The following is a 23,459-nucleotide window of genomic DNA, read 5'->3' as shown; positions in this document are numbered from 1 at the left end:
TTTTTGGAGTCTGTAAAGCATTGCACCAGCAATCAGATCGCTGGAGCCATGCAGGTCTACAGCAGATCTGCCAGTGTATCTGCTTGCCCATACAGTGAAGAAGATACAATCTGATAAGCTACAAAGGCTGCTGGACCTTGTAGTTTTCCATGCACAGAGCGCTTAAAATTGTGACCGTTAGCAGGGTACTTCTCCCTCCACCTAACGGTCATGGCAGGGAGTGGGGAGTGAGGGGGCTGGTCCGTTGGTAACATGTTACACCCTGAACATGGAAAGTTAGCATTTACAGGTATAGCTGGGTTTAAGATGAGTATTATAGCACTAGGGGTCATGTATAAAAATTAGAGAATTCATGCAGTCCTACTACTCACTACAGTCCTAGCATTCACCATAACCTGTGCAATTTGACAGAATATTTTAAGCCATAAGATCGTTATTTTCAGAACGATCGTTATGGCAAAAAAATTATAAACTTGGTAGGTTGGAGCATTTCGGCTAATATTGTGTGCTCTAGTAAAACCACTCTCCTCATTCCATGCCATGGAAACACACATAACCCACCACTATGTACCTGGTTACTGTTGATTAATACAACATATCCATTAGATCCTACAGCAATGCTCTTTGGCTGGACATCCAACTTCACGGTATCCTGAGCACTGAAAAAAGTAAAAATAAAGAAAGAAAAAAGTTACACCGCCAGGTATAAAAAGTATTATATGACAGATTTTTAGTAAGTGGAGCAAAAAATGAACACAATAGAACTGATAGAAAACAATCCGATTTATTTTTTTCTTAAAACAAACCAGGTGAAACCTTGTTATTTGCTACTAAAAAGCTCTACTTCTGTTCTGATCATTTTTTCCACATATTTTTCCAGGTATTTCTTTTGTGAATGAATAGAACACTTAATATAGTGTCGATGACCAACCATGGTGACTTTGCAGAGCCCACAGAGAAAAATATAAAATTATAATATACATATATATATATACATACATACATATATATATATATATATATATATATATATATATATATATATATATATATATATATATATATATATATATATATATATATATATATATATATATATATATATATATATATATATATATATATATTTATTTATATTACACACACACACACACACACACACACACACATATATATATATATATACACACATACATATACACACACAAAAGTAAAACAAAGAAACAAGATTTGGGGGCAATAAAAGTTCACTCACTGAAAAATTGTTAGATATGTTCACCTTTACAAAAAATAATAATTAGTAGTTACACTGATAGTACGCATGAATGAAATACCACGGCGCTCAGTATTGTGGTAGTTCATTGAGAACTACAAGCTGACAGCCTTTGTAGTTTCCTATTCACAGAACTTGTGTTGTTAAAGATTGTGACAGCTAGCGAGGGGGATATTCCCCTGCTAGCTGTCAGAACAGGGGAGCGGGGACATAATTACATGTTACACCCACATTCAGGATGTAACAGGTTACAAAAAGGTGAGCTTATCCTTTAAAGCAAGTCAAAGAAAGGCCAAAGAAAGTTGCTCGATTCTCCCATCAACACAGTCAGTTTTGATGGGGGAATCCCTCCTGCCACGCTATTATGTTCTGCCAGCAGGGAGACTTTTCTGCTGGCAGAACACAATGATTAGTTTTGCAGACTTTTAGCCAGCAGCACTAATTGTTCAGGAAAAACCTGACAGGCTGGTTCTACACAACTCAAATAGACTTGGACTGACTTGTGTACAACCAGGGTGCCCATATATAAAATCAAAATGTGTCCGGTACCTGAAGAACAAGCCAAAATTGTGATCCACATATGGTCGTCTTAAATTGTGGTGTGGCAAGTCACTGCCCTTTTCTCATTACTGAATTCAAGCATATATTGAGAGCTCTAATGAAAGATCAGGCCCTATAAATCATCACAGAAGGATATAATGAGTGGTTTTGAGGGGGGGGGGGGGGGGGGACACACCTGTGTGATAAAACCTGTACATTTCTCTCTTGAAAACAGCATCAGTTATAGGAACCAGGTAGAAACAGCCTCTATCCAGTAAGACACACTGACAAATACAGTACAGGCAGAATCACATCATAATCAAGCAAAGGAATCAGCAATATTCACCTGTAGGCCTTGTTGATGATATCAGTATAGCGCAAAGTGTCATCCATGCTGCAAGTAACAAGCTGGTTGGAGCCGTCAATGGCCATGCTGGACACTTGGTTTGTGTGGCCCTTTCCAGAGAAAGTGTCATTGTCACCTGACGCAGCATCAAAGTAATGTGCACAAGTTGATTAAGGAAAGCACACCGAAAAAAATTACTGAAAAAAAATCTACAACCAATATGCATTGGGGGGGGGGGGATTTCATTCACTATTAATGCCACTATAGATTCAATCTTCATGGCTAAGCAATTAAAAGAAGCAGCTCTTTGCTTATAGGATTCCCACCTCAGAAGGTGACACTGTACCAGTTCTCTAAGGTTTCTTGCACCAGACTTTAAGTGGTTCTATACCCCCCCCCCCCCATAAGGCAAAGTCTTAATGTGCTAGTATGCATCGCATACTAGCACATTATGTGAAACTTAACTTTGATGTAAACCCTCAAGGTTTTTCACCTTAATACATTCTATGCATTAAGGTGAAAAACCTCTTGCAGTGCAGCAGTCTCCCAGAGCCTTTTACTTACCGAAACCCGATCGTTCCAGCGACGGGGACGATCAGAGCAACACCAGCCGCTGTCACGGGTCTTCACTGGCTGGATTTATAGCAGCAGGAGCATTGGCTTGTGCTGCTGTCAAAGCCAGCGACACAGTAGCCAGGGACGGGGCCGAATCCTACTGTCTGTGTCAATGTACGCAGCAGGACTTGGGAGCGTGTCTGCACAAGTGCCCCCAGGAAATGCGGCTCTTCTAAAGATGAGGAGCCAGAAGCACCACTGAGGGACCCCAGGAGGGGAGGATCTGGGCTCCTCTGTGCAAAACTCTTGCATAAAAAAGGGACAGAAAGTCTTTTTTTAAATGAACACCCACAAACCTTTACAACAAAGCAATTTCAGTGCTGCGATGTCAGCGCTATAACCGCTTCCATCTTCACGCGTCTTGCTTCCAGGTTTGCGGGCTCCGGCTCTGACTGGCTAAAGCCATGAGCATGCGCTTGGGAGCCGCCATTGGAGGCACGGGTTACAGGAACATCACAAACTTAGAATGCAATTATGTCTTACAATTTTCAAAGGTGCCATTTTTGTGTCATACCAATACAAACAAAAGAAACACGAGACTGCCTAAACCGTTGTAATTGCAACAATTTTCTGGGCGAAGTGGCGCATTATCTGAAAAATTTAGGGGTGCCAATATTTTTGGCCATGACTGTATCTGCAAATGTTGTGCAATTAAAAAAAACTTTTGTTTTTAAGACAACAAATTGTTAGATAGAGGTGCCAAAAGTCATCGTAGGCAGGCAGGAGGAACTGATCAAAGATCAACATTTTTATGCAGCTCTATTAAAAGCAGAAGCAGCAGGGAGATGCCTCCTTGAAACTGTACGACAGGAAAAAGTTCGGAAAACATGCGACACTTCACCCAGAGGAGGACTTCGGCACTCCATCCCACAGCATTAATCTTTCTACAGCAAAAGGTAGCAGGGGTGGGAAACAAAAGGCTCCTAGTTAACTATGCCCAGAGCTCTGCCTGATCGGCCTCCTAAGCAAGTGTATAGAGACAGTTCAAGCACTGAGGCAATGCCAACAGTTCCAGACCTAAAAAATGCTTTGTAGCAAACGTTACCCATAACAGAGTCTAGAATGGGCAATATGCAGACGCCAATGACTGAACGCCTTTTCTGGCCTATGAAGCCCAGCAGAGTCCAGCCTCCATTTTAAAAGCCAGGTTGAGGAAGGCTGCATTGGAAAGTTGCAATCAAAAGACACAACGCTCTAGCAGCAATGTAGAGAAGATTCTTGAAGGTCAAAGACTCACCGTGTCCCTCAATGGATGAGGAAAAAAATAAATTACATGAATGTCTTTGAAAAACATTAAAAGAGCCGTTTACCCAAATGGATGCACGTAAGGTGTGCAATGTCAAGCTTAACAAACACAAAGTATACAAAGACACAGAAAAGGATATTAATATGCCCATCGTGGCTGCCAGTATAAATCGTTGATCGGCCATCAAGGTTGTGGACAGTCATGCACTGGATAGACTTGTTGTGTCCCTGCAGAATATAAACAAAACCTAATAAGCAATACACAATTTTACACCAACTAGATATAGCTAGATATTTTTGTACAGATTTTGGTCTTTTTAGCGTGAACAAATTGGGAGCACACTGCGTTTCTGGTAGATCAATGGGTATTGTTCTGTATATACAGCATTTAAAAAAAAAGGGATAACACATGGGAAGTGAATATATAAATGTATATTGCAGAGTTGTACAGTTTATGGTTTGCACAAACATACTTTTGGGACAGGTTAGAAAAATTGTGTTTATTCTGGAATGAGTATTTGTGCCTCCCGCACACAAACACAGGAGGCCATGCAATGTAAATTGTGGGCTTATTTGGAGACACAGCTGCAGTGTACAGCCATCCTTAGTAATAAATGGCTGTACACAAGTATACGCAGCACTTGCATAAACTCAGGGGGGCGTAAATCCCTAAACGCGGCTTGTGTGCCTTCATGGATTTATGGCTATGCACAGGTTTATGCAAGTAAACCTTTTTTTTTTGCATGTTTGTCATACTTCAGATCAAAACTAAATTTTAATATTACATGATAACCCAAGTAAATACACAATGCAGTTTTTAAACGACAATTTCACTTAAGGAAACCTGCTTGGCCATATTTGAAAAAAATAATTACCCCCCAAACCTAAATAACTGGTTGTGCCACCTTGGCGGCAGCAACTGCAATCAACCATTTGCGATAACTGGCAATGGGTTTTTTCACACCAATATGGAGGAGTTTTGGCCCACTCTTTTCAGAATGGTCTTAATTCAACCACATTGGAGGGTTTCCAGCATGAACTGCCTGTGTGAGGTCATGATACAGAATTTCAATTTGATTTAGGTCCGAATTTTAATTAGGTCACTTCAAAACCCTAGTTTTTTTTTTTTTTGAGCCAAGCATAACCAAGTGCGCTTGAGCTCAGGCACTAATGGCTGGACATTCTCCTTCAGGATTTTCTGGTAGAGCTCACAATTCATGGTTCCATCAAATATGGCAAGTCGTCCAGGTCCTGAAGAGCTGCAAAGCAGCCCCAGACCATCACGCTACCATCATGTCTGACTGCTGGTATGATGTTCGTTTTACTCCAGATGTAACAGGATGCACACCTTCTGAAAAGTTAAACTCGGTCCATCCCCAGAATAATTTGCCCAAAAGTCTTGCGGATAATCAAGATGTTTATTTCAAATGTGAGATGAGCCTTTGTGTTCTTTTTTGATCAGCAGTGGCTTTCGCCTTGGAACTCTCCTATTTTAGCCCAGTCTCTTTCTTATTGTTGATTTATGAACGTTAACCTTAAAGGTTCACCACTGATCCAAGTTGTCTCCATTTATGGGCAATGGCTCTCACTCTGGTTCACTGGAGTCCCAAAACATTAGAAATGGCTTTGTAACCATTTCCAGACCCATACAAGTCAATTAATTGGTTTCTTATCCGTTCTTGAACTTCTTAGATCACGGCATGTGTTGGTTTTTTAGCGTGCTTAACTTTTTCAGGTAGCTTTTATTTAAGCGATTTCTTGATTCAACAGAACTGGCAGTAATCAGGCCTTGGTATGGTAAGTGCAATTTAACTTCGCTTTCCAAAAAAAAAAAAAAAAAGTGTTTTTTGCATTTACTCAGGTTATTGTGTAATATTCAAAATGGTTTGATGATCTGAATCATAGGTGTGACAAATAAAAAAAAAAAAAAAAAAAAAAAAACACAGAAAGAGGGGCAAATACTTTTTCACTTTTGGGTATACGCATGTACAGCCATTACAAAGGACGGGCTGCTCGCAATTTTATGTTGTATTGCCCCATGTGCATGAGCCCCTAGAGCCGAGACATACACTCATCAGCCACATTATTATTAGGTACTTGCTAGTATTGGGTTGGACCTCCTTTTTCCTTCAGAGCCACCTTAATTCATTGTGGCAGAGATTCAACAAGGTTTTGGAAACATTCCTCAGAGATTTTGGTCCATACTGACACAATAGCACCACACAGTTGCTACAGATTTGTCGGCTGCAAATCCATAATACAAATCTCCCGTTCCACCACATCCCGAGTGTGGAGGCCATTGGAGTACAATGAATTCATGGTCACGATCAAGAAACCAGTGGTGAGAGGATTTGAGCTGTGTGGCATGGTGCATTATCCTTCTGGAATTAGCCATCAGAAGATGAGTACACTGTAGTCATAAAAGGATGGACATGGTCAGCAACAAAATTCAGGTAGGCCGTGGCGTTTAAATGATACCCAATCGGTACTAAGGGGCTGAGACAATATCCCCCACACCATTATACCACCAGCTTGAACCATTGCTACAAGGCAGGATGGATCCATGCTTTCATGTTTATGCCAATTCCTGACCCTAGCATCTGAAATCAAGACTCAGATGAAGCAACGTTTTTCCAATCTTCCAATGTTCAATTTTGGCGAGCCTGTGTGAATTGTAGCCTCAGTTTCCTGTTCTAAGCTGACAGGTGTGGCACCCGGTTTGGTCTTCTGCTGCTGTAGCCCGTCTGCTTCAAGGTTCAATGTGTTGTACGTTCAGAGATGGTATTCTGCATTCCTTGGTTGTAACGCGTGGTTATTATGGTTAGTTACTGTTGCCTTTCTATTATCTATTAACCAGTCTGCCCATTCTCCTCCAACATCAACAAGGCATTTTTGTCCACACAACTGCTGCTCACTGGATATTTTCTCTTTTTCTGACCATTCTCTGTAAACCCTAGAGATGGTTGTGTGTGAAAATCCCAGTAGTTCAGCCCATCTGACATCAATAACTATGCCACGTTCAAAGTCACTTAAATGCCCTTTCTTCCCCATTCTGATTCTCAGTTTGAACTTCAGCAAGACGTCTGCACCCAGTCTAGATGCCTAAATGCACTGTTATTGACGAATTAGCATTTTGTGTTACCAAGCACTTGAACAGGTGTGCCTAATAAAGTGGCCAGATAGTATATATTAATAATTCATGTTAAATATAAAAAAAAAAAAAATAAAAAAAAAAAGGTCTGCCAGACAAGCTTTTCTACCTATGTACTTAGCCAAGAGGAGACACGGTTTTACAGATACTTTAAAGAAGGAGTTCTTTACAGTAAGAGTAATTTAGGATTTATCTTCTACAGAAAAAATAAAATTAATATTCTCCTAGAGAGGGGATATCAGTCATAGCTGCCTAGGGTGTTTGCTTTCACCAAGTGTTAGGAGTTTGTGAGGCTTAACCTTCCTCCTTCTCTCAAAGTAAAGAATAAGGTTACGACACAATGCAATCGCCATTTCTAATGCATACACATTTACAAGGCATGCAATTTCAATGCCATAGGCAGAGTTTCAAAGACTAAAATATTTTACACCTTTGTTGACCAGTCTAAGTGCACCAAAGATAGAACATAAAACTAGGTATACATGCAAAAAGAGTTTTATAGTTCAAAATGAACATTTAAAGAAAAAAAAAAAAAAAAAAAAGAGCTTTGTCGTTTACCTTGACCACACGTAAAGGTTTGCTTGGATTATTTTTGTCCAGATAATTGATAAAGCCAGACAAAGAAACACTCAGCAAGTAATCCCTCTGCCACAAGCATCCCAACTGCTGATCCAGCGTATCTGTGCCGAGACTGAATGTGGTGACTGCTGAGTTAGCCGCAACATCCCAGATTTTTGCCGTTTTGTCCCCAGATGCAGACAGAAGTTGAGTGCTGTCAGCATTCCAACTAATCTGTGGTAGAGGTAGAAACAGAATTGTTACAGCTCACCGTACCATCCAGACATACAACCTTGTTGAATGGAAGAAGATCAGAAAAGTAAAAAAACTGCGCAGTCTTGTCAATGTGAAAATAAATTACTGTAAAGCGTATTTAAACCAATAACTAAAATGTAATATTCTGAAATTCAGAAGTCCATATATGTGATGGCTGCATTCCTTTTCTTAATTCAGGCTCTTTTCCCTTTAAGCTATTTCCACACACTGGGCCATTGGGGGCATTTGGCGGTAAAACGCCGCTGTTTTAAGCGGTGCTTTACCATCGTTTTTTCAGAGGTTTTAAAAAGGTGCTTTTAACCCCTGCTAGCAGCTGGAAAAAGGGTTAAAACCGCCTACAAAGTGCCGCTGCCCATTGATTTCAATGGGCAGGGGTGCTTTAGGAGCGGCGTATACACTGCTTCTACAGCGCTGCAATGATGCAGCTTGCAGGACTTTTTTTTACCATCCTGCCAGCGCACTGCTCCAGTGTCAAAGCACATTGACTTTCACATTGGAGTGAGTGGAGAGGCTCTTTCAAGGCGCTTTGTAGGCGCTATTTTTAGCGTTATAGCACCTCAGTGTGAAAGTAGCCCAACTTTCACCTGAAATCTTGTAAGCAAAACCCTTAATTTTCCCCCGATACCTATGACTTTGTTTTCACTAGGAGTGGAGGTGAGGGAGGGGGTACAGTGTGCAGAGGTGTTTGTGGGGAGGAACAGTGCTGGCAGTAATGTGTTGTTGGGTTCTCAATCTCCTCCTTCCTTTGGCAGCTGTCACCTCTGCCACCATGTCTTTCCCGCTTCCAACTCCTCCGACCCCACCAGCCTCCATCCCTCCAACATTGTCCTCAACTCCTACTCTTATCCACTGCTGCAAATTAATAACTGTCTGACCATACATTCCTTTATTATGTTCACAGCCACCAAACATAGCCCATGTCCTATCCTCTACCACCTCAATTTAAAAACACGCCAGAGGTCCCACCCAGCCATCTCCCAGTGACCTTCCCATCCTAACCACCCCAGCCCCCCCACCCCACAACCCCTATCCCAAACCACTCAACTACCCTGCCCTAAGCCCCTACTCCCCTCCCCCCAAATCATCCCTCTACCTACCCTTCCTAGGCAATAAAGGACATATGCCTTGCAGTGCACTAATCTAGAGAGGAGCAGCTTTGTAGGGACAGCACTACAGAACACATCACCCCCTTCCCCATAACATAGATAGATGGAAACCATGCTAACCGATACTGGTCATCAGAGACAGAACACAAGTTGTGATCATCTCAATAGATTTCTGTAGGATCAAAAAGGTATTTTTTGCACTTGCCAAACAACTCTAAAGTGGGGTGCATACTAAGAAAATTGGGCGAACAATCGTCCGATTTTCCTCGCTGTTTCACAGCAAATTCAAACCGATGACCAAAAAAAAATTCTCGTATGACAAAAGGCTTTTTTTGTTTGTTTATACGATTATACGCAGTCTTTCAGATTTTTCTAGTACGAAAACAGTACACAAACTAAAATCGTTCTGTTCCCATACAAGAAACATTTTGCAGTTTGTCCGTTTGATAGTTTTTGTACAAAAATTTGGAATGGTCTGCCCAAAGATGTATACGCTATACGAAAATTCTATGGACGAAAAGGTTTGTCCGATCGTATAGCGTACATGAGCCTTAACAAACACTTTCAATGGTGACAAAAAAAAAAAAAAAAGAAGAAGGGGAGCAAATATTGTTAGGATTTACATAAACCTTAAAGTAGAGCTATAGGCAAAAGTCCCCCCCCCAATTTGAATAGAGCAAGGGAGGGTTATACCCAGTCAGATCCCCATTCCCCCCCATATCACCTATAGGTTATTGAGATTTACCTTCACTTCCTATCCTATAGCCAAACAGGAAGTGAGAGGAAATCACTGAAAACTAAGGGAATTTGGGGACCTCCATGTCACCAGAACTAGTTTCCCCATTGTAAAAATGTCCACTCTATTACTTTTTCTGGGGACAGCCCAAAATTTGGGATTCTCTTACTTTTGATAATGGTAAAACAGAACTGAGGGTGAATCTCAACAAAGACAGCAATAAAAACCGACAGGTGCTCTAATCCCTCTCCAGGCTAAAAAAAAATAAAAATAAAACCCTGCGATTAGAACATTATGCCCATTATTACTGGCTTAGTTTAGTTATATATTAAAAAAAAAAAAAAAAAAAAAAAAAAAAAAAAAGCAAGCTTCAGGGCTGTCTTGGCTCCAACTACGCTCCACTAAATAAGCAAACTTTTGGAAAGTATTTGCATTAGTTTATGTAAACCTCCATATAGGACAATGGCCTGTTTAGCAACCCATCCTGGTACTCTACTTTTCCAAATAGGCTGCCCATACATTAACTTACAATATCTGTATGGATCTCATATTTTGCTTAATGATACTAGAAATGTTACCAGTGTGTAATCATACAAAGAGAAAGCAAAAAAAAAAAAAAAAAAAACTTAAGAAACAGCCTTAAAAAGGGAAAGAAAGAAAGTAGTATTATGTATAAAAGAAAATCAGCACTTACAGCATACACTCCTCCATCATGAGCTTTTCCTGCACCAAGCTGGCCGACTTTCTCACCAGTTTTACCATCATATAAATAGATCTGTGAAGAAATGTAATCATTAATAATGGCTGAGCGTTCAGCTAAGGATATGACAGATTTATTCTCTTGTTAAAGAAGTAACAAACTCAGAAGCAAACACTATATTGCAGTTTGCCAATTTTTAGCTGCAATGGCTGTAGAAGTTTCCTTTTTTAGGCTTTTTCTTTTTCATCTTGTGATCCTGCCAGAAAGTCAGTTTTTCAAAATAACAAGCTCGTCTCATCCGCAGTGGATGAATCAGACTATTCAACACTGACAAGAGTGTCTACAATGATCAGCTTTTATTCATTTATGCAAAACCTTTATCGTAAAAGGAAAAAATAAAAAATAAACACCTGTTGTTGTAACCGATTAGCGTTAGCTGAAGTTTAGCTTCAAATTGTTTGTGCATCTAAATCTGCTAGTACTTCTAACACTATCCTCCCCCCAGACTGAGAATGCTGCTGTCCAAATCTGCCCCATGCTCATCATCCAGAGTAGGGATTCCAGAAATACAGGAGGTATGTTACTGGCCAGATCACCAGGTGAAACAGTGGGGGGGGGGGGGGGGGGGGGGGGAAGAAAAAAAATACAGCCATTACGTCCGATTGGTAAGCTGCAATATGTTACATTTGTTTTTTTACATTTAATACCACTTGTGTTGTCCACAAACATCACAACCAGAACGTACAATACCAGGATTGTATTAGAGAGCTTCACAGGTTGTCACTGGAGTCCTCTTCCACTCCTCCATGAGGACATCACAGAGCTGGTGGATGTTAGAGACCTTGCGCTCCTCCACATTCCGCTTGAGGATGCCCCACAGATGCTCAATAGGGTTTAGGTCTGGAGACATGCTTTGCCAGTCCATCACCTTTACTCTCGACTTCTTTAGCAAGGCAGTGGTCATTTTGAACGTGTGTTTGGGGGTCGTTGTATTGGAATACTGCCCTGTGGCCCAGTCTCCAAAGGAAGGGGGATCATACCCTGCTTCAGTATGTCACAATACATGTTGGCACTCAGTGAATCGTAGCTCACCAGCCCATGACACTCCCACCACAATGCTTGACTGTAGGCAAGACACACTTGTCTTTGTACTCCTCACCTGGTTGCCGCCGCACATGCATGACACCATCTGAACTAAATAAGTTAATCTTGGTCTCAACAGACCACAGGACATGGTTCCAGTAATCCATGTTCTTAGTCTGCTTGTCTTCAGAAAGCTGTTTGCAAGCTTGTTGTGCATCATCTTTAGAAGAGGCTTCCTTCTGGGATGACAGCCATGCAGACTAATTTGATGCAGCGTATGGTCTGAGCGCCGACAGGCTGACCCACCCCTTCAACCTCTGCAGCAATGCTGGCAGCACTCATATGTCCTCTGTATAGGACGCTGAGCGCGTGCATTCAACTTCTTTGGTCGACCATGGTGAGGCCCGTTCGAGTGGAACCTGTCCTGTTAAACTGCTGTATGATCTTGGCCACCATACTGCAGCTCAGTTTCAGGGTCTTGGAAATCTTCTTATAGACTAGGCCATCTTTATGTAGAGCAACAATTCTTTTTTTTCAGATCCTCAGAGTTCTTTGCCATGAGGTGTCATGTTGAACTTCCAGGGACCAGTATGAGAGAGTGAGAGGCATAACACCAAACACCTGCTCCCCATTCACACCTGAGACATTGTAACACCAGCAAGTCACATGACACTGGGGAGGGAAAATGGCCCAATTTGGACATTTTCACTAAGGCTTTCACACTGGGGCGGTATTCAGGCGTTACAGCGCTAAAAATAGCGCCTGTGTAGCGCCTGAAAAAAACCGGCCCCTTTCCCTCCAGTGTGAAAGCCGGAGGGCTTTCACACTGGAGCGATGCGCTGGCAGGACGGTGAAAAAAGTCCTGCTAGCCGCATCTTTGGAGCGGTGAAGGAGCGGTGTATTCACCGCTCCTACCCATTGAAATCAATGGGACACCGCAGAAACACCGCCGGCAAAGCGCCGCTGCAGCGGCGCTTTGCGGGCGGGTTTAACCCTTTTTCGGCCGCTAGCGGGGGTTAAAATCACCCCGCTAGCGCCCGCAGACCGCCGCTAAAACGACGGTAAAGCGCCACTAAAAATAGCGGCGCTTTACCGCCGACGCCGCTCGTGCCCCAGTGTGAAAGCAGCCTTAGGGGTGTACTCACTTATGTGAAATAGTGTATAGCTCACATTTGGCGAGTGAAATTATGAGGAGTGAGTGTATGGTCAGGGCTGTGCTGTTCTGGGTATAGCCACTTGGCGATGGGGAGAGGCACTGGCTCACATGCTCGCAGTGAAGAGCATTTCAGGTGGAGCAGTTGACCGCCCTGGCCTGCCCCTCTCCACCTCCCGCTTGTCCCCACCCCTCGCATAGGCTTGCAGAAGGGAGAATTTCAGAAGGAGGAGTCGTCGCCTGGGACCACCCCTCTCCACCTTGCTCCTCCTGCACATCTAAGTGGGGCGATGCAAGTCATCAAGTGGGCAGGCTCAAACCCTCTCGGTCCACCCACTGTGTTAAGACTATGTCTGACCCCCTGGCTGCAGGAGAAAGGTAACAGAACAGTATGTCAGCGTGCTGTGATTGAAAGCAGCACATGGGATGTGTTGAAGAGTGGAACTGAACAAGATGCGTGCTGGGAGGAAAGGGGGGGGGGGGGGTTAATTGGAGGCATAGGTCTGAATCATACTTTTGCCTCCAATCCCCCCCCCCCAAATCATGCCAATGCCTCAAAGTCCAATGGGCTGCATTAATGGGCACTGATCAAGATGTTAATTATTTTTGTAACGCAATTCTCTAAATAAATCATTTAACATTGTTATTTCATGAGATAATTTATGAGGGCGTGTTTAGGGGAGGGGCAGGGGTTGGCAACTGGTGGCGAGTAACTCTTAAGGCCTGGCTAGTAGCTCAGGACTTGAAATTTTTAATATATATTGGCCATACAGGCACAGGGCACTGCATCTTATGGGGAAACATTATTCCCAATACCCACATACAAATATTTCAAGGGTCTCCAACAGATGATGGAGAATGGGGGAAGGTTAATTATGTAAAGCGGAGGTGACAGTATATCCAAATAACCTGTCACTTTGCCCCAAACAGGTACTGGTACATCAAAACATAGGTTAACTGAACCTGAATTTGATGGTAATGGGTGTGACTAAATTTAAAGGCATTTTCATGTACTTGAAAAAAAAAATAAAAAAAAAAAAAAAAGTATATACTAGGATTATTCTTGGTGATGGGGTATGCAAAGTGGGCATTGTGCTCTTGCTCAACAGCAGCCCTTGCCAACATTTGGTTACTAGAGTACAACTACTAGACTTATATTTAGTGTTAAAGCTTAAATTATTTGTTAACTCTACCATATTATTCACTGCCAGCCCCTCTATTAGAGGCCCTCTACTAGACAGGAGAGCAGAGGGGACAACTACGTCTGACGGAGGGACGCACTTTGAACGGTGATCAGGGCAGAGCTGCCTTGGTTATCGTGGTCCGTTTGTTTTTTGTAAGATAGTTTAGAGGGGGGAAGATTACACAGCACAAGCACTGTGCAGTGTAATTTGCTTTAAGGGACCAGAATTTGAATCTTTTTTTTTTGGGGTTAACAAACACTTAAAAAAAAAAGTGTATGTAAATTCACCATTTCATATTCCTGATATATGCCTGCTGTACCATGTACTTGTATGAGAAAGTATCCTGTTCTTTTTGTATTGCTTCCTTTGTGTGAAACCCCTGGTGTTCTATTAAAGGCTGACCACACTAAGCAGAACAAACCATGCTCAGTTCTCATGCTGAGAACTCAGCCTGTCCCCTCCAATGATCAGACTTGTCCTGAAACACTCCCCACAGTCTTTCATGGGGAGGATTTTTGTGCTGCTGTTGGCCTCCCCCAGCTTATATGACACTGAGAATAGAGGGCGGGTGATCACTTTAAAAAGAAAAAATGTTTTCCCTATACACAAATGTTTTGTCTTTCGTTTCCATTTTAAACTGAATAGGTTGTAAACCGCTGGACTATTTGTTTTTTTTTTACCCTGCAAGGTAAAGGCATGTTGTGCTAGTATGCATCGTATATTAGCACATTATGTTAAACTTGCCTTAAAACAAAGCCCTCCCACAGCAAGATGTCAGAGCTTGGAGACCGCTTCTATCTTCACCCATCTTGCTTCCGAGTTTGAGGGCTCCGGCTCGGTGACTGGCCGGAGCCATGATGATATCATTTCCATGCATGCGTGCAGGACCCCGCCCGCTCATGGCACAAGACCCGGAAGGAACAGCATTCCTTCAGAGCGCATGCGCCAGTGATGTCACTGGCTACATGTACAATAAAGCTCTCCCAAACGGTACATGTTTAGGAGATATTTACACTACCTATAGTTAAACCTCATTATAGGCTTACCTATAGGTAAAAGTCAGTGATGGAAGTTGACTTCCACTTTAAAAAAAAAGGTGATAGTTTACAATCACTTTAGGATTTGTTTTGACAAAAATAGAAGACTTTTTTTTAACTCTTGTTATTTGTGTACACACTGACACCGATCAGTTGGTTGCTCTCTATACCTGTGAAATATGAAATCAGTAGTCACAGTTTGGGAATGAAGATTTAGTGAAAAGCAGCTTTTGGTGTTCAACATACCTGACCATCAGCACCTGCAGTTGCAAATCTATTTCCATCGGGTGAAAATCGCACACAATTTACAAAGCGACTATGGTCCTGTGTTTGAAGAGGAGAGAAAAAAAAAAAAATATATATATATTTTTTTTATAATGTACAGGTATATAATTTCTTATCAAGGTATGCCATTTAAGCCATACATTTCTAGCTACTGTAGTTTAAAAACAAAATGTTAGTGACAAAATTTATGAAAATATAAATTTTCACATCCCAAATTACATTTTGCACAATTTTTCTGCGTGGTCGCCCTGGGCATTTTATGTAGCTCTATGAATGTAGTAAAATAGTAAATGCCGTACCATATTGGCTCCTTTCACACATGCGGACCGTATGTCCGTATTTCATCTATCCGTTTGCGGACGAAATACGGACATACATGCACTCCTATGGGATAGCGGGTGTTTGCAGATGAACATCTGCTGACACCCGATATCTTCCATCTCCGCTATGGTCCGATTCTGCAGACGGAGGAAAATCCTATATTTCTACCCGTCTGCAGAGCGGATCAGATGAATACGGACAGACGGTCCGTGTTCATTGGATCCCCCATAGAGGAGAGCAGAGAGCTGACAGGGCAGTCCCTGCACAGTGTGCTGGCACTGCTCTGTCATCCGCCGGGCAAGCGGATCATCACGGATCCGTCCTGTGTGAAAGGGGCTTAACTACTATGGAAGATGGACTTCCAGGAAATTGCACAAAAAATATGCATTCCACGTTCTTTGAAACACAATGGACTCTTGTACATTTTCAGCTTCCCTGGACTTTTAACATTTGAATTAGGAGGTGCACCAAAAATTCAGGAAGCACTTGGCCGAAACCGGAAACCCACTCATTGTCAAATGACAGAGAAGCGGTGCGGCGCTTGTTCTGGGAAGATGTCATGACGGCGCCCCACCGACTGCTCTCATGCAGCCACATCGTGTTCCTAGGACATATCGCAACCCGATCTCTCTTTAACCATGTGATCAGCTGTGTCCAATCACAAGTGGTCACATGTAAATGCAGAAGTGCCGGTAATCAGCTCGCTTCACACTGACCGTGTGAGGGCACTGATTACAGTAAAGCCTCAGCGACACCATTCAGTTTACTTTAGTGACACCCATCTGTGCCACCTATCAGCGTGGCATATTTGTGCCTCAGTCTTTACTTAAAAAAACAAAAACACACCAGCAGCGATTAAATACCACCAAAAGAAAGCTCTATTTGTGTGAAGAAAATGATTAAAAAAAAATATGGGTACAGTGTTGCATGACTGAGCAATTGTCAAAGTGAGACAGCGTTGAAAGCTGAAAAATGGCCTGGGCGGGAAGGGGGTGAAAGTGCCCGCTATTGAAGTGGTTAAGCAAACTCAATTTTCACTTGCTTCATGAATTTAAAAATCATTTGAACGAGTTTTTGAAAAACGAACACATGGCCGTAAGAGCAAACGATTTAGCCATCATGTACTGACCGAAATTTTAAATCGTTCAACCGACAAACAATTTATTTTTTTGTTAGTTTCGTCGCATATGCCTAGGGCAAACTGTTCGGGCGAGAAACACATTAACCTTTCAATTTATCGTCCGTTCGGCCGAAGTTTTCCAAAATTTTACTTTGATTTTTGGGTTCAAAAACATCACAGCCGTTTTGATTTGTGCCCATTAACTGGACGATAAACGAACGGTCCAAATTACAGATTTACGAACGATTTTTCTTCTAGTGTATGGCCACCATTAGCCAAACCTTGTTTTTATTCCATTATTACTATGGCAACCGTGTCCCGGGTATCACACCAGACCCGGTTTGCTCCTGTGTGCCGCACTATGCCGAGGTTTACACTCTAACATTAAAAGTCAAATGGGGTGCATCAGGAACTTTTCAATGGGGCTGTAATCTGTGGTATCTTGGTGCAGTTTTGCAGAGAGGAGATGACAGAGTGACGGCATGGTTATGTATGGACTGATGGCACAAAGAGCGTGCTGTAAAAATCGGGGAAATATGTGCATGCGCTGGTGACATTAACAAAATGAATTGAACAGATTACAAGCAAACAGAGCAGATGAGACAACTACACACACAGCTTTGTACAGTTTTTACTGATAATTTAAATGTGGAAAAATTACGGGGGAGAGTTTACTACCCCTTTAAGTGGGTGGAAAGGTCCCCATTTGTGTGAGCCGATCCTTTTTAGACTAAAACAAACCATTTTTCCTTAGAGCAGAAAGGTCTTCTACTACCCATCTTTCTAGATGACTATCACCCAGTGCCCAGCGTCTATTCAGTGGGAGAGCATTGCGGCTTCCAGCGGAAAACAAATGAATAATTGACACAGGATACCTACTCTACTTTTACTGCGAGGATTAGTGGCATCACTTGTCACACTTGGGGGTCAGCTTACAAAAGAAAGTGAATTAAGCAGACACTGTATAACGATATGTCAGATACTTCACACACAAAAAAGCCCTTATAACGACTTCACTAATTTAAAGTTGTACTTACTTTACACAATACAGAAAAATCAGACTTTGGGTAAGGTAGATCCAAGGTTAGTCATACACACATAGAATTTTAACACATCATCACCCACGCTCAACAGCATTGATGGAGGAATCTCTGCTGCCAGCTTCTGTATTCAAGCAGCCACAACACTTGTCTGCTTGAATACCTGAATAGTGACTGCATCTGATAGGATGCAGTCACTGTTGGGGAAACAATATTCCACCCCGCTTCTTTCCTTTTTTTTTTTTTCCAGTCGAAGTTTGTTAAACAGGGCGATGCCCATAGGACCACACCTGGTGCAAATTTCAGCAGATCCAGTAAGCCCAAGGCCCCTCTCACACTGGGGCGCTTTGCAAGCGCTAAAAAAAAAAAAAAAAATAAAAAAAAAAAAAAAAAAGTGTGCATGCAGTTGCTGCTGTGTCTCCAGTGTGAAAGCCTCGAGGCTTTCACACTGGAGCGGTGCGCTTGCAGGGCGTTTAAAAAAAAAAACAAAAAAAACAAACACACACCTTGTGCTAGCAGAATCTTTGGAGCGGTGAAAGAGCGATGTAGACACCGCTCCTGCCCATTGAAATCAATGGGCAGCGGCACTTTGTGGGCAGATTTAACCCTTTTTTGGCCGGGAGGGGGGGGGGGGGGACACATTACACTTGTATTAAAAAAGGTGTGAAATGTTCCCAAACACCTACCTACCTCTACCAGATCATCAACCCCCTACCATAGCAAGCAGGTGTTCCTACCCCCCTCCAACTGCTTTAAAATCATACATCTGAATGTATAAACCACAAGATATACCTGTGCTCAGATCCTTGTACATGCATATAATCTACCAGGTGCTAAAGGGCTTGATTCACATATGAACACCAAAACACTGGACAAACCTTCTGCACACTGCTATATACCCTTTCTAGCAAGCTTTGCAATAAAAAAATAAATAAAAAATAGGGATATTTAGTTAACACATATTGCCATACATGTTTAAGCTTGCCAACTGTGTCTGAAGCCCTTTTATGGTCAGGCCTTCTCAGCCACTGCAAATGCTACTGTGGACACAATACCACCATGGGGCAAACCAACACCAAATGGGGGAGAGCTACAGTTTAGGTCTGGCCACTTACCTGCAATACAACAGAAACAATATATACCTGTGCTCAGATACCAATAGCGTGTACAAGTACATCATCTACCAGGTGCTAAAGGGGTTTGACCACATATTAACACTAACACTAAAAATACTGGGACATAAAACACGAATTGCAATATGTATGAAATAAATGCCTTTTATTGAAAAGTTTGCTTGAAAGGTTATAGCAGTGTGCGGAGGGTTCATCCAATATTTTTAGTGTACAACCTGCAAGTCCAGTCCATCAGCATGGCGGTCATGACTTGTAGTTCTCAAAAGAACCAAGAGTGCAATAGTCCCCACACTCAGTCCATTGACACATCCTCCAGCTTCCCTGGGGGGGGGGGGGGGGGGGAGGACCACACTCACACACACACATTATACATAACATAGGAGATGAGCAAAGTTTGAGCTCCAGCTGATATAATATATATATATATATATATATATATATATATATATATATATATATATATATATATATATATATATATATATATATATATATATACACATATACACATATACACACACACAGGCTCTTATTACAGGTCTGTATATATTCCTACTAAAAAAGAGACAGTGGTCAGACAATAAAAGGAACTGAGTTATTCACTATTCTGAAAACAGGCATTTATAAAGTGTTTAGCTCTGAATGTGCATTTATTTTGTGCAGGTTGTAGTTTTTTTTATGTATTCTTGTGTCACATTTCTAAAGTACTATTGTGTTATACTTTCTTTATAGAAATAGTGCTCTGCAAAGATAACTTTAGCTCTTAGTAAATCTTTACTGAATTATTAATGCGCAGTCATATATACTGAAACCAGACTCTTCCTGAAAATCCCTCCAAATGTCAGCAGTCTACTGAACGATGCTGCACGGAACAGACGGCTTTCCCTGTAACATGCATTCGGCAGTCAGACGGAATCAGGCAGCAAGAGAATCAATTATTAAGGAGGGTCAGCCAGAACTGAATTGCTTGGGACACAAACAGAACACAGAAAGGATAAAACAAAAAACCCTCCGTGTTGTATGTCTGCCCAGGGTTTGCCAGCTGGGAATTAGAACGCATAAAATTAACAATGAAGGAGCGGCACAAACTGCCTAATGAGGCCTGGCCCTGTCACTGCGATGTGTACACCGCTAAGTGACATACTGTGTCTTGTTATAGCAAACACTATATTAGAGACTAGGAGAGGAGGCCTTCCAAACTATACAAAGTTGGAGACATCAATGGACCCCCCGCAGTTGGCAGCTGAGCAGCTATAATCAAAGGGCTAGACTATCTGGAGTTTTAGGGAGTACAGGACAGTTAGGGATATTGGTATTTACAAACTAAAGTAAGTATCTGGCTTACATTCAGCAACCCTGAGTTCTCATAGATGACTGTCGCCATGCAACTAATGTGACACCATTTACATGGGTGCAATATATTTACATAGTAAAGTAAGAGTAACAACTATTTAAAAAAAATAATAATAATTCTCAGCAGGTTGAAAGGGTCTGTATTAGAATTCTCCCAGTAGTCAACAAGATATGACCGAAAAAGTTTTTCTTTCTCTTTCTTCTTGTGCAGCAATAGAGCCGGGATAAAGAGAAGAAATAAATAAATTAAAAAAAATTAAAAAATAAGAAGATGAAGTCAGCTTCAGGACAGATCACTCTTATTGGAGCCTGAGATTGCACCTGACACTGCAATCACTCTAAATCTAAGGGGTAGATCTGAAATGAGGGGAAGCTCTGCTGATTTTATCATCCAATCATGTGCAAGCTAAAATGCTGTTTTTTTACTTTCCTTGCATGTCCCCCTCAAATCTACAGTGACTTTACTTCCAAGTGCATTTGCAGTGCAAAGTGGATTTTCCTTTAGTAAAAAACCCCCAATGTCTGCTTTGTCCTCATGTTTGCGGTGTCTGCCTGGACTACAGGGCAATGTGTAGACAATTGATATGTGTTCACTACTATAGACAAGCTCGTAGCTTGTCTATCACGTGCTGGCCATGCCCAAGGCCCTCCATAAAACTTTAGAATTTCAGCCGGTTCAGCAGGAACCGGCTGAGATACGAACTGTTAATGGACAGGCTGGATGTACCAAGTTGAGCGTTCAACTTGCGTACAACCAGCCTGCTGCATTCTCTTACGGTTGTTGCTAGCAGCTGCTAGTGATAATCACCATCTTCCCCAGGCAGGGGCTGCTTCCATCCTGCCATGACCCCCAGACAAATGGCTTGGCGGGAGGGATTGCCTTGTCAGCACTACCTGTGTTGATGGGGGAAATCAAGCACATTTCTTTCCTGCAACCCATCATGCCTAGTCATGTCTGTGAATGTCAGAGTTTTACAATGCCTCATGGGACGTGTAGTTCCGTACCAGCTGGAGGGCAGTAGTTTGTAGATCCCTACTGTAAAGGAACAGGATCCATTTTTATTATTTTTTTGGGTGTTTTCACCACTTTAAGCCCTTGTACACACGGTCGGAGATTCCGACAATCAAATCCGGAGTAATTCCGACGGATTAATTCCGGAAATGATGTTGCATACACACGGTCGGACAAAGTTGTCGGAAAATCCGATTGTACATAACGTGATGACGTTATTTCGTTACGACGGGACTACGTTCAGGCTAGTAGCCAATAGCTTTAGTCTAGGAATCTGATCTGAGCATGCGTGGCACTTGCGTAGGCTACACATGATCGAAGTATGTCCGATTGAAGCATTTTGTCGGAAAATTTTACCGGCAAGTTGGAAAAGTTGGCCCGTCGGATATTCCGACGGAAACAGTCCGATGGAGACCACACACAGTCGGAATATCCAACAAAACGGTCCGATAGGACACATTCCGTCGGAATCTCCGACCGTGTGTACAAGGGCTAAGTTGTCACTGACCAAACATTTACTGCAGGTGAACCTTTCTGGTTCTTTTGTTTTAAATAACATTGATTCACCAGCAGTGATTATTTGGTTTAAGCCACTCTGAATGCTTTATAAATATTCCCCTGTATGCTGGCTTTAGCGACAACCTGGGAAAGAGAAATTGTGAGATTACAAGTTTGGGAAAAATGATGATCCCACATTAAAGTTCTTATTTGATGGTTTGCGGCGCTCGAACAGATGGATACTGAATACGATGAGCTACATGAAAAATACACTTTACACTTTACTGATTTTAAAACACTGAAGCTGGTGTTTCATTGTTCCACTTTAAAATTAGAAACAACAGATACTGGCTGCCCAGCCCAAGTGTTCCAATTTAAATAGATGGAGCGTGTTTCTTTTCCCAATACTGCCAACTACATATCCTAAACCAGCACCTGATAAGTCATTACATGTTAAAGTCCAAGAAAAAAAACCTGACAACTACTATAAAATACAGGAGGTCTAAAAGGCAATAAAGTCAGATGAATGAGGACATTCCAGCAGAGTTAATATGAGCACAAAACAAGCCTCGCAGCCACTTCCTGTAATTTGCTTAACTCTCGCCTTTCACATCCCATGCTGGGTAAATATGGAAATCAACTCATAATTTATTTAGCATTGTCTGGGTTATTTAAGTAAGCAAAACTGGAGGAATACCAGAGATAAAAAGCCGAAAGTGAAAACGTGACTTGAAGGCGCTTAAAAAAAATGTCCTGTAGTGACAAATCTTGGAATTAAGGAGAGCTGAAAAATCAGGCTTGGCAAAATGCCTAAAAATGATCCCAAATGGTATACAATTCAGCAGGTGGCTCAAGTCTGCCTTTTTGTTACACAAAGCTACGGGTTTCCACTGTACAGCATTACAAACTTGGGCACTGTAAAGGACAGCCATCAGCATGGGTGGGTTGCAGTGACTGTTCACTTTAAGAGCCAATCAGAGGCCATCAAATGTGATCAGGTGACTGGAAACGGGGAGTCCCAGGTGCTGATTGTTGGAGAGCTCAATCTCAAAGACATGTATGCAGATATGCAGCCCCATGGATAAAGACCCAATTATGTGAAGCCACATATCTTTGTACTGTCGGCAGGAAGGGGGTTAAAAACATGGTAATCACAAATTGAATTTATAACCTTTGTGGTTATTGTGGAATATATTTACATTAAGGCTTTTGTGTCTGGAGTTCAGCTTTGAAGCAGAGCTCTAGTAAAAATTAAGATATAAGTGAAAAGCCCTTTAAAAACTTTTGTGGAAATGGTCACCTTCAAAGCAGAGGTTTCCCCCACTTAACCCACTTTCTCTGAGTCCAGGCTGTCCTCGACCAGCAACTGGACAGTGAAAGAAGAAGCAGCAAAGTGATGAGCTCTTCTCTCTGTCACTCCAATTTCTCTTCCTATCAGCATACGAACAGATTGTTCTTACTGCTTCCTCCTCACATTCCAGCCCAGCTGTACAGGTAATGCAAAAAGTGGAAAGTAGGTTGTCTGAAAAAGCATTTAAAAAAAGTTGCATTAATGGTTACAGAGCTGCATTCATTTGTGTCTTCTCTCTGCCCAGGGTTGAGGGAAAAAAAAAAAAAAAAAAAAAAAGAAGAAGGACACCCCACATAAAAACACACAAATATAGGCTTTAAAATCAGCTATGTGCTGTTAGAAT

General features: G+C 41.9%; 1 protein-coding gene across 1 annotated transcript in view; it reads right to left on the bottom strand.

Annotated features, from left to right (window-relative positions):
• Positions 1–23,459, bottom strand: part of WDR1 (WD repeat domain 1) — a 74,040-nt gene that overhangs the window by 17,727 nt on the left and 32,854 nt on the right. Inside the window, exons 6-11 of the mRNA XM_077477784.1 lie at positions 15,250–15,327; positions 10,541–10,621; positions 7,729–7,962; positions 4,155–4,247; positions 2,160–2,311; positions 572–659 (exon numbers count right to left, since the gene is read on the bottom strand). Coding sequence (XP_077333910.1) covers positions 572–659; positions 2,160–2,311; positions 4,155–4,247; positions 7,729–7,962; positions 10,541–10,621; positions 15,250–15,327 — 726 coding nt within the window. The remainder of the gene's footprint in view (positions 1–571; positions 660–2,159; positions 2,312–4,154; positions 4,248–7,728; positions 7,963–10,540; positions 10,622–15,249; positions 15,328–23,459) is intronic.

This window comes from Lithobates pipiens, unplaced genomic scaffold (genome assembly GCF_037356315.1).
Source record: "Lithobates pipiens isolate NorthernLeopardFrog02 unplaced genomic scaffold, aLitPip1_a1.2 Scaffold_13, whole genome shotgun sequence".
Classification (NCBI taxonomy): Eukaryota; Metazoa; Chordata; class Amphibia; order Anura; family Ranidae; genus Lithobates; species Lithobates pipiens.
This window is presented reverse-complemented; position numbering and strand designations above follow the sequence as displayed.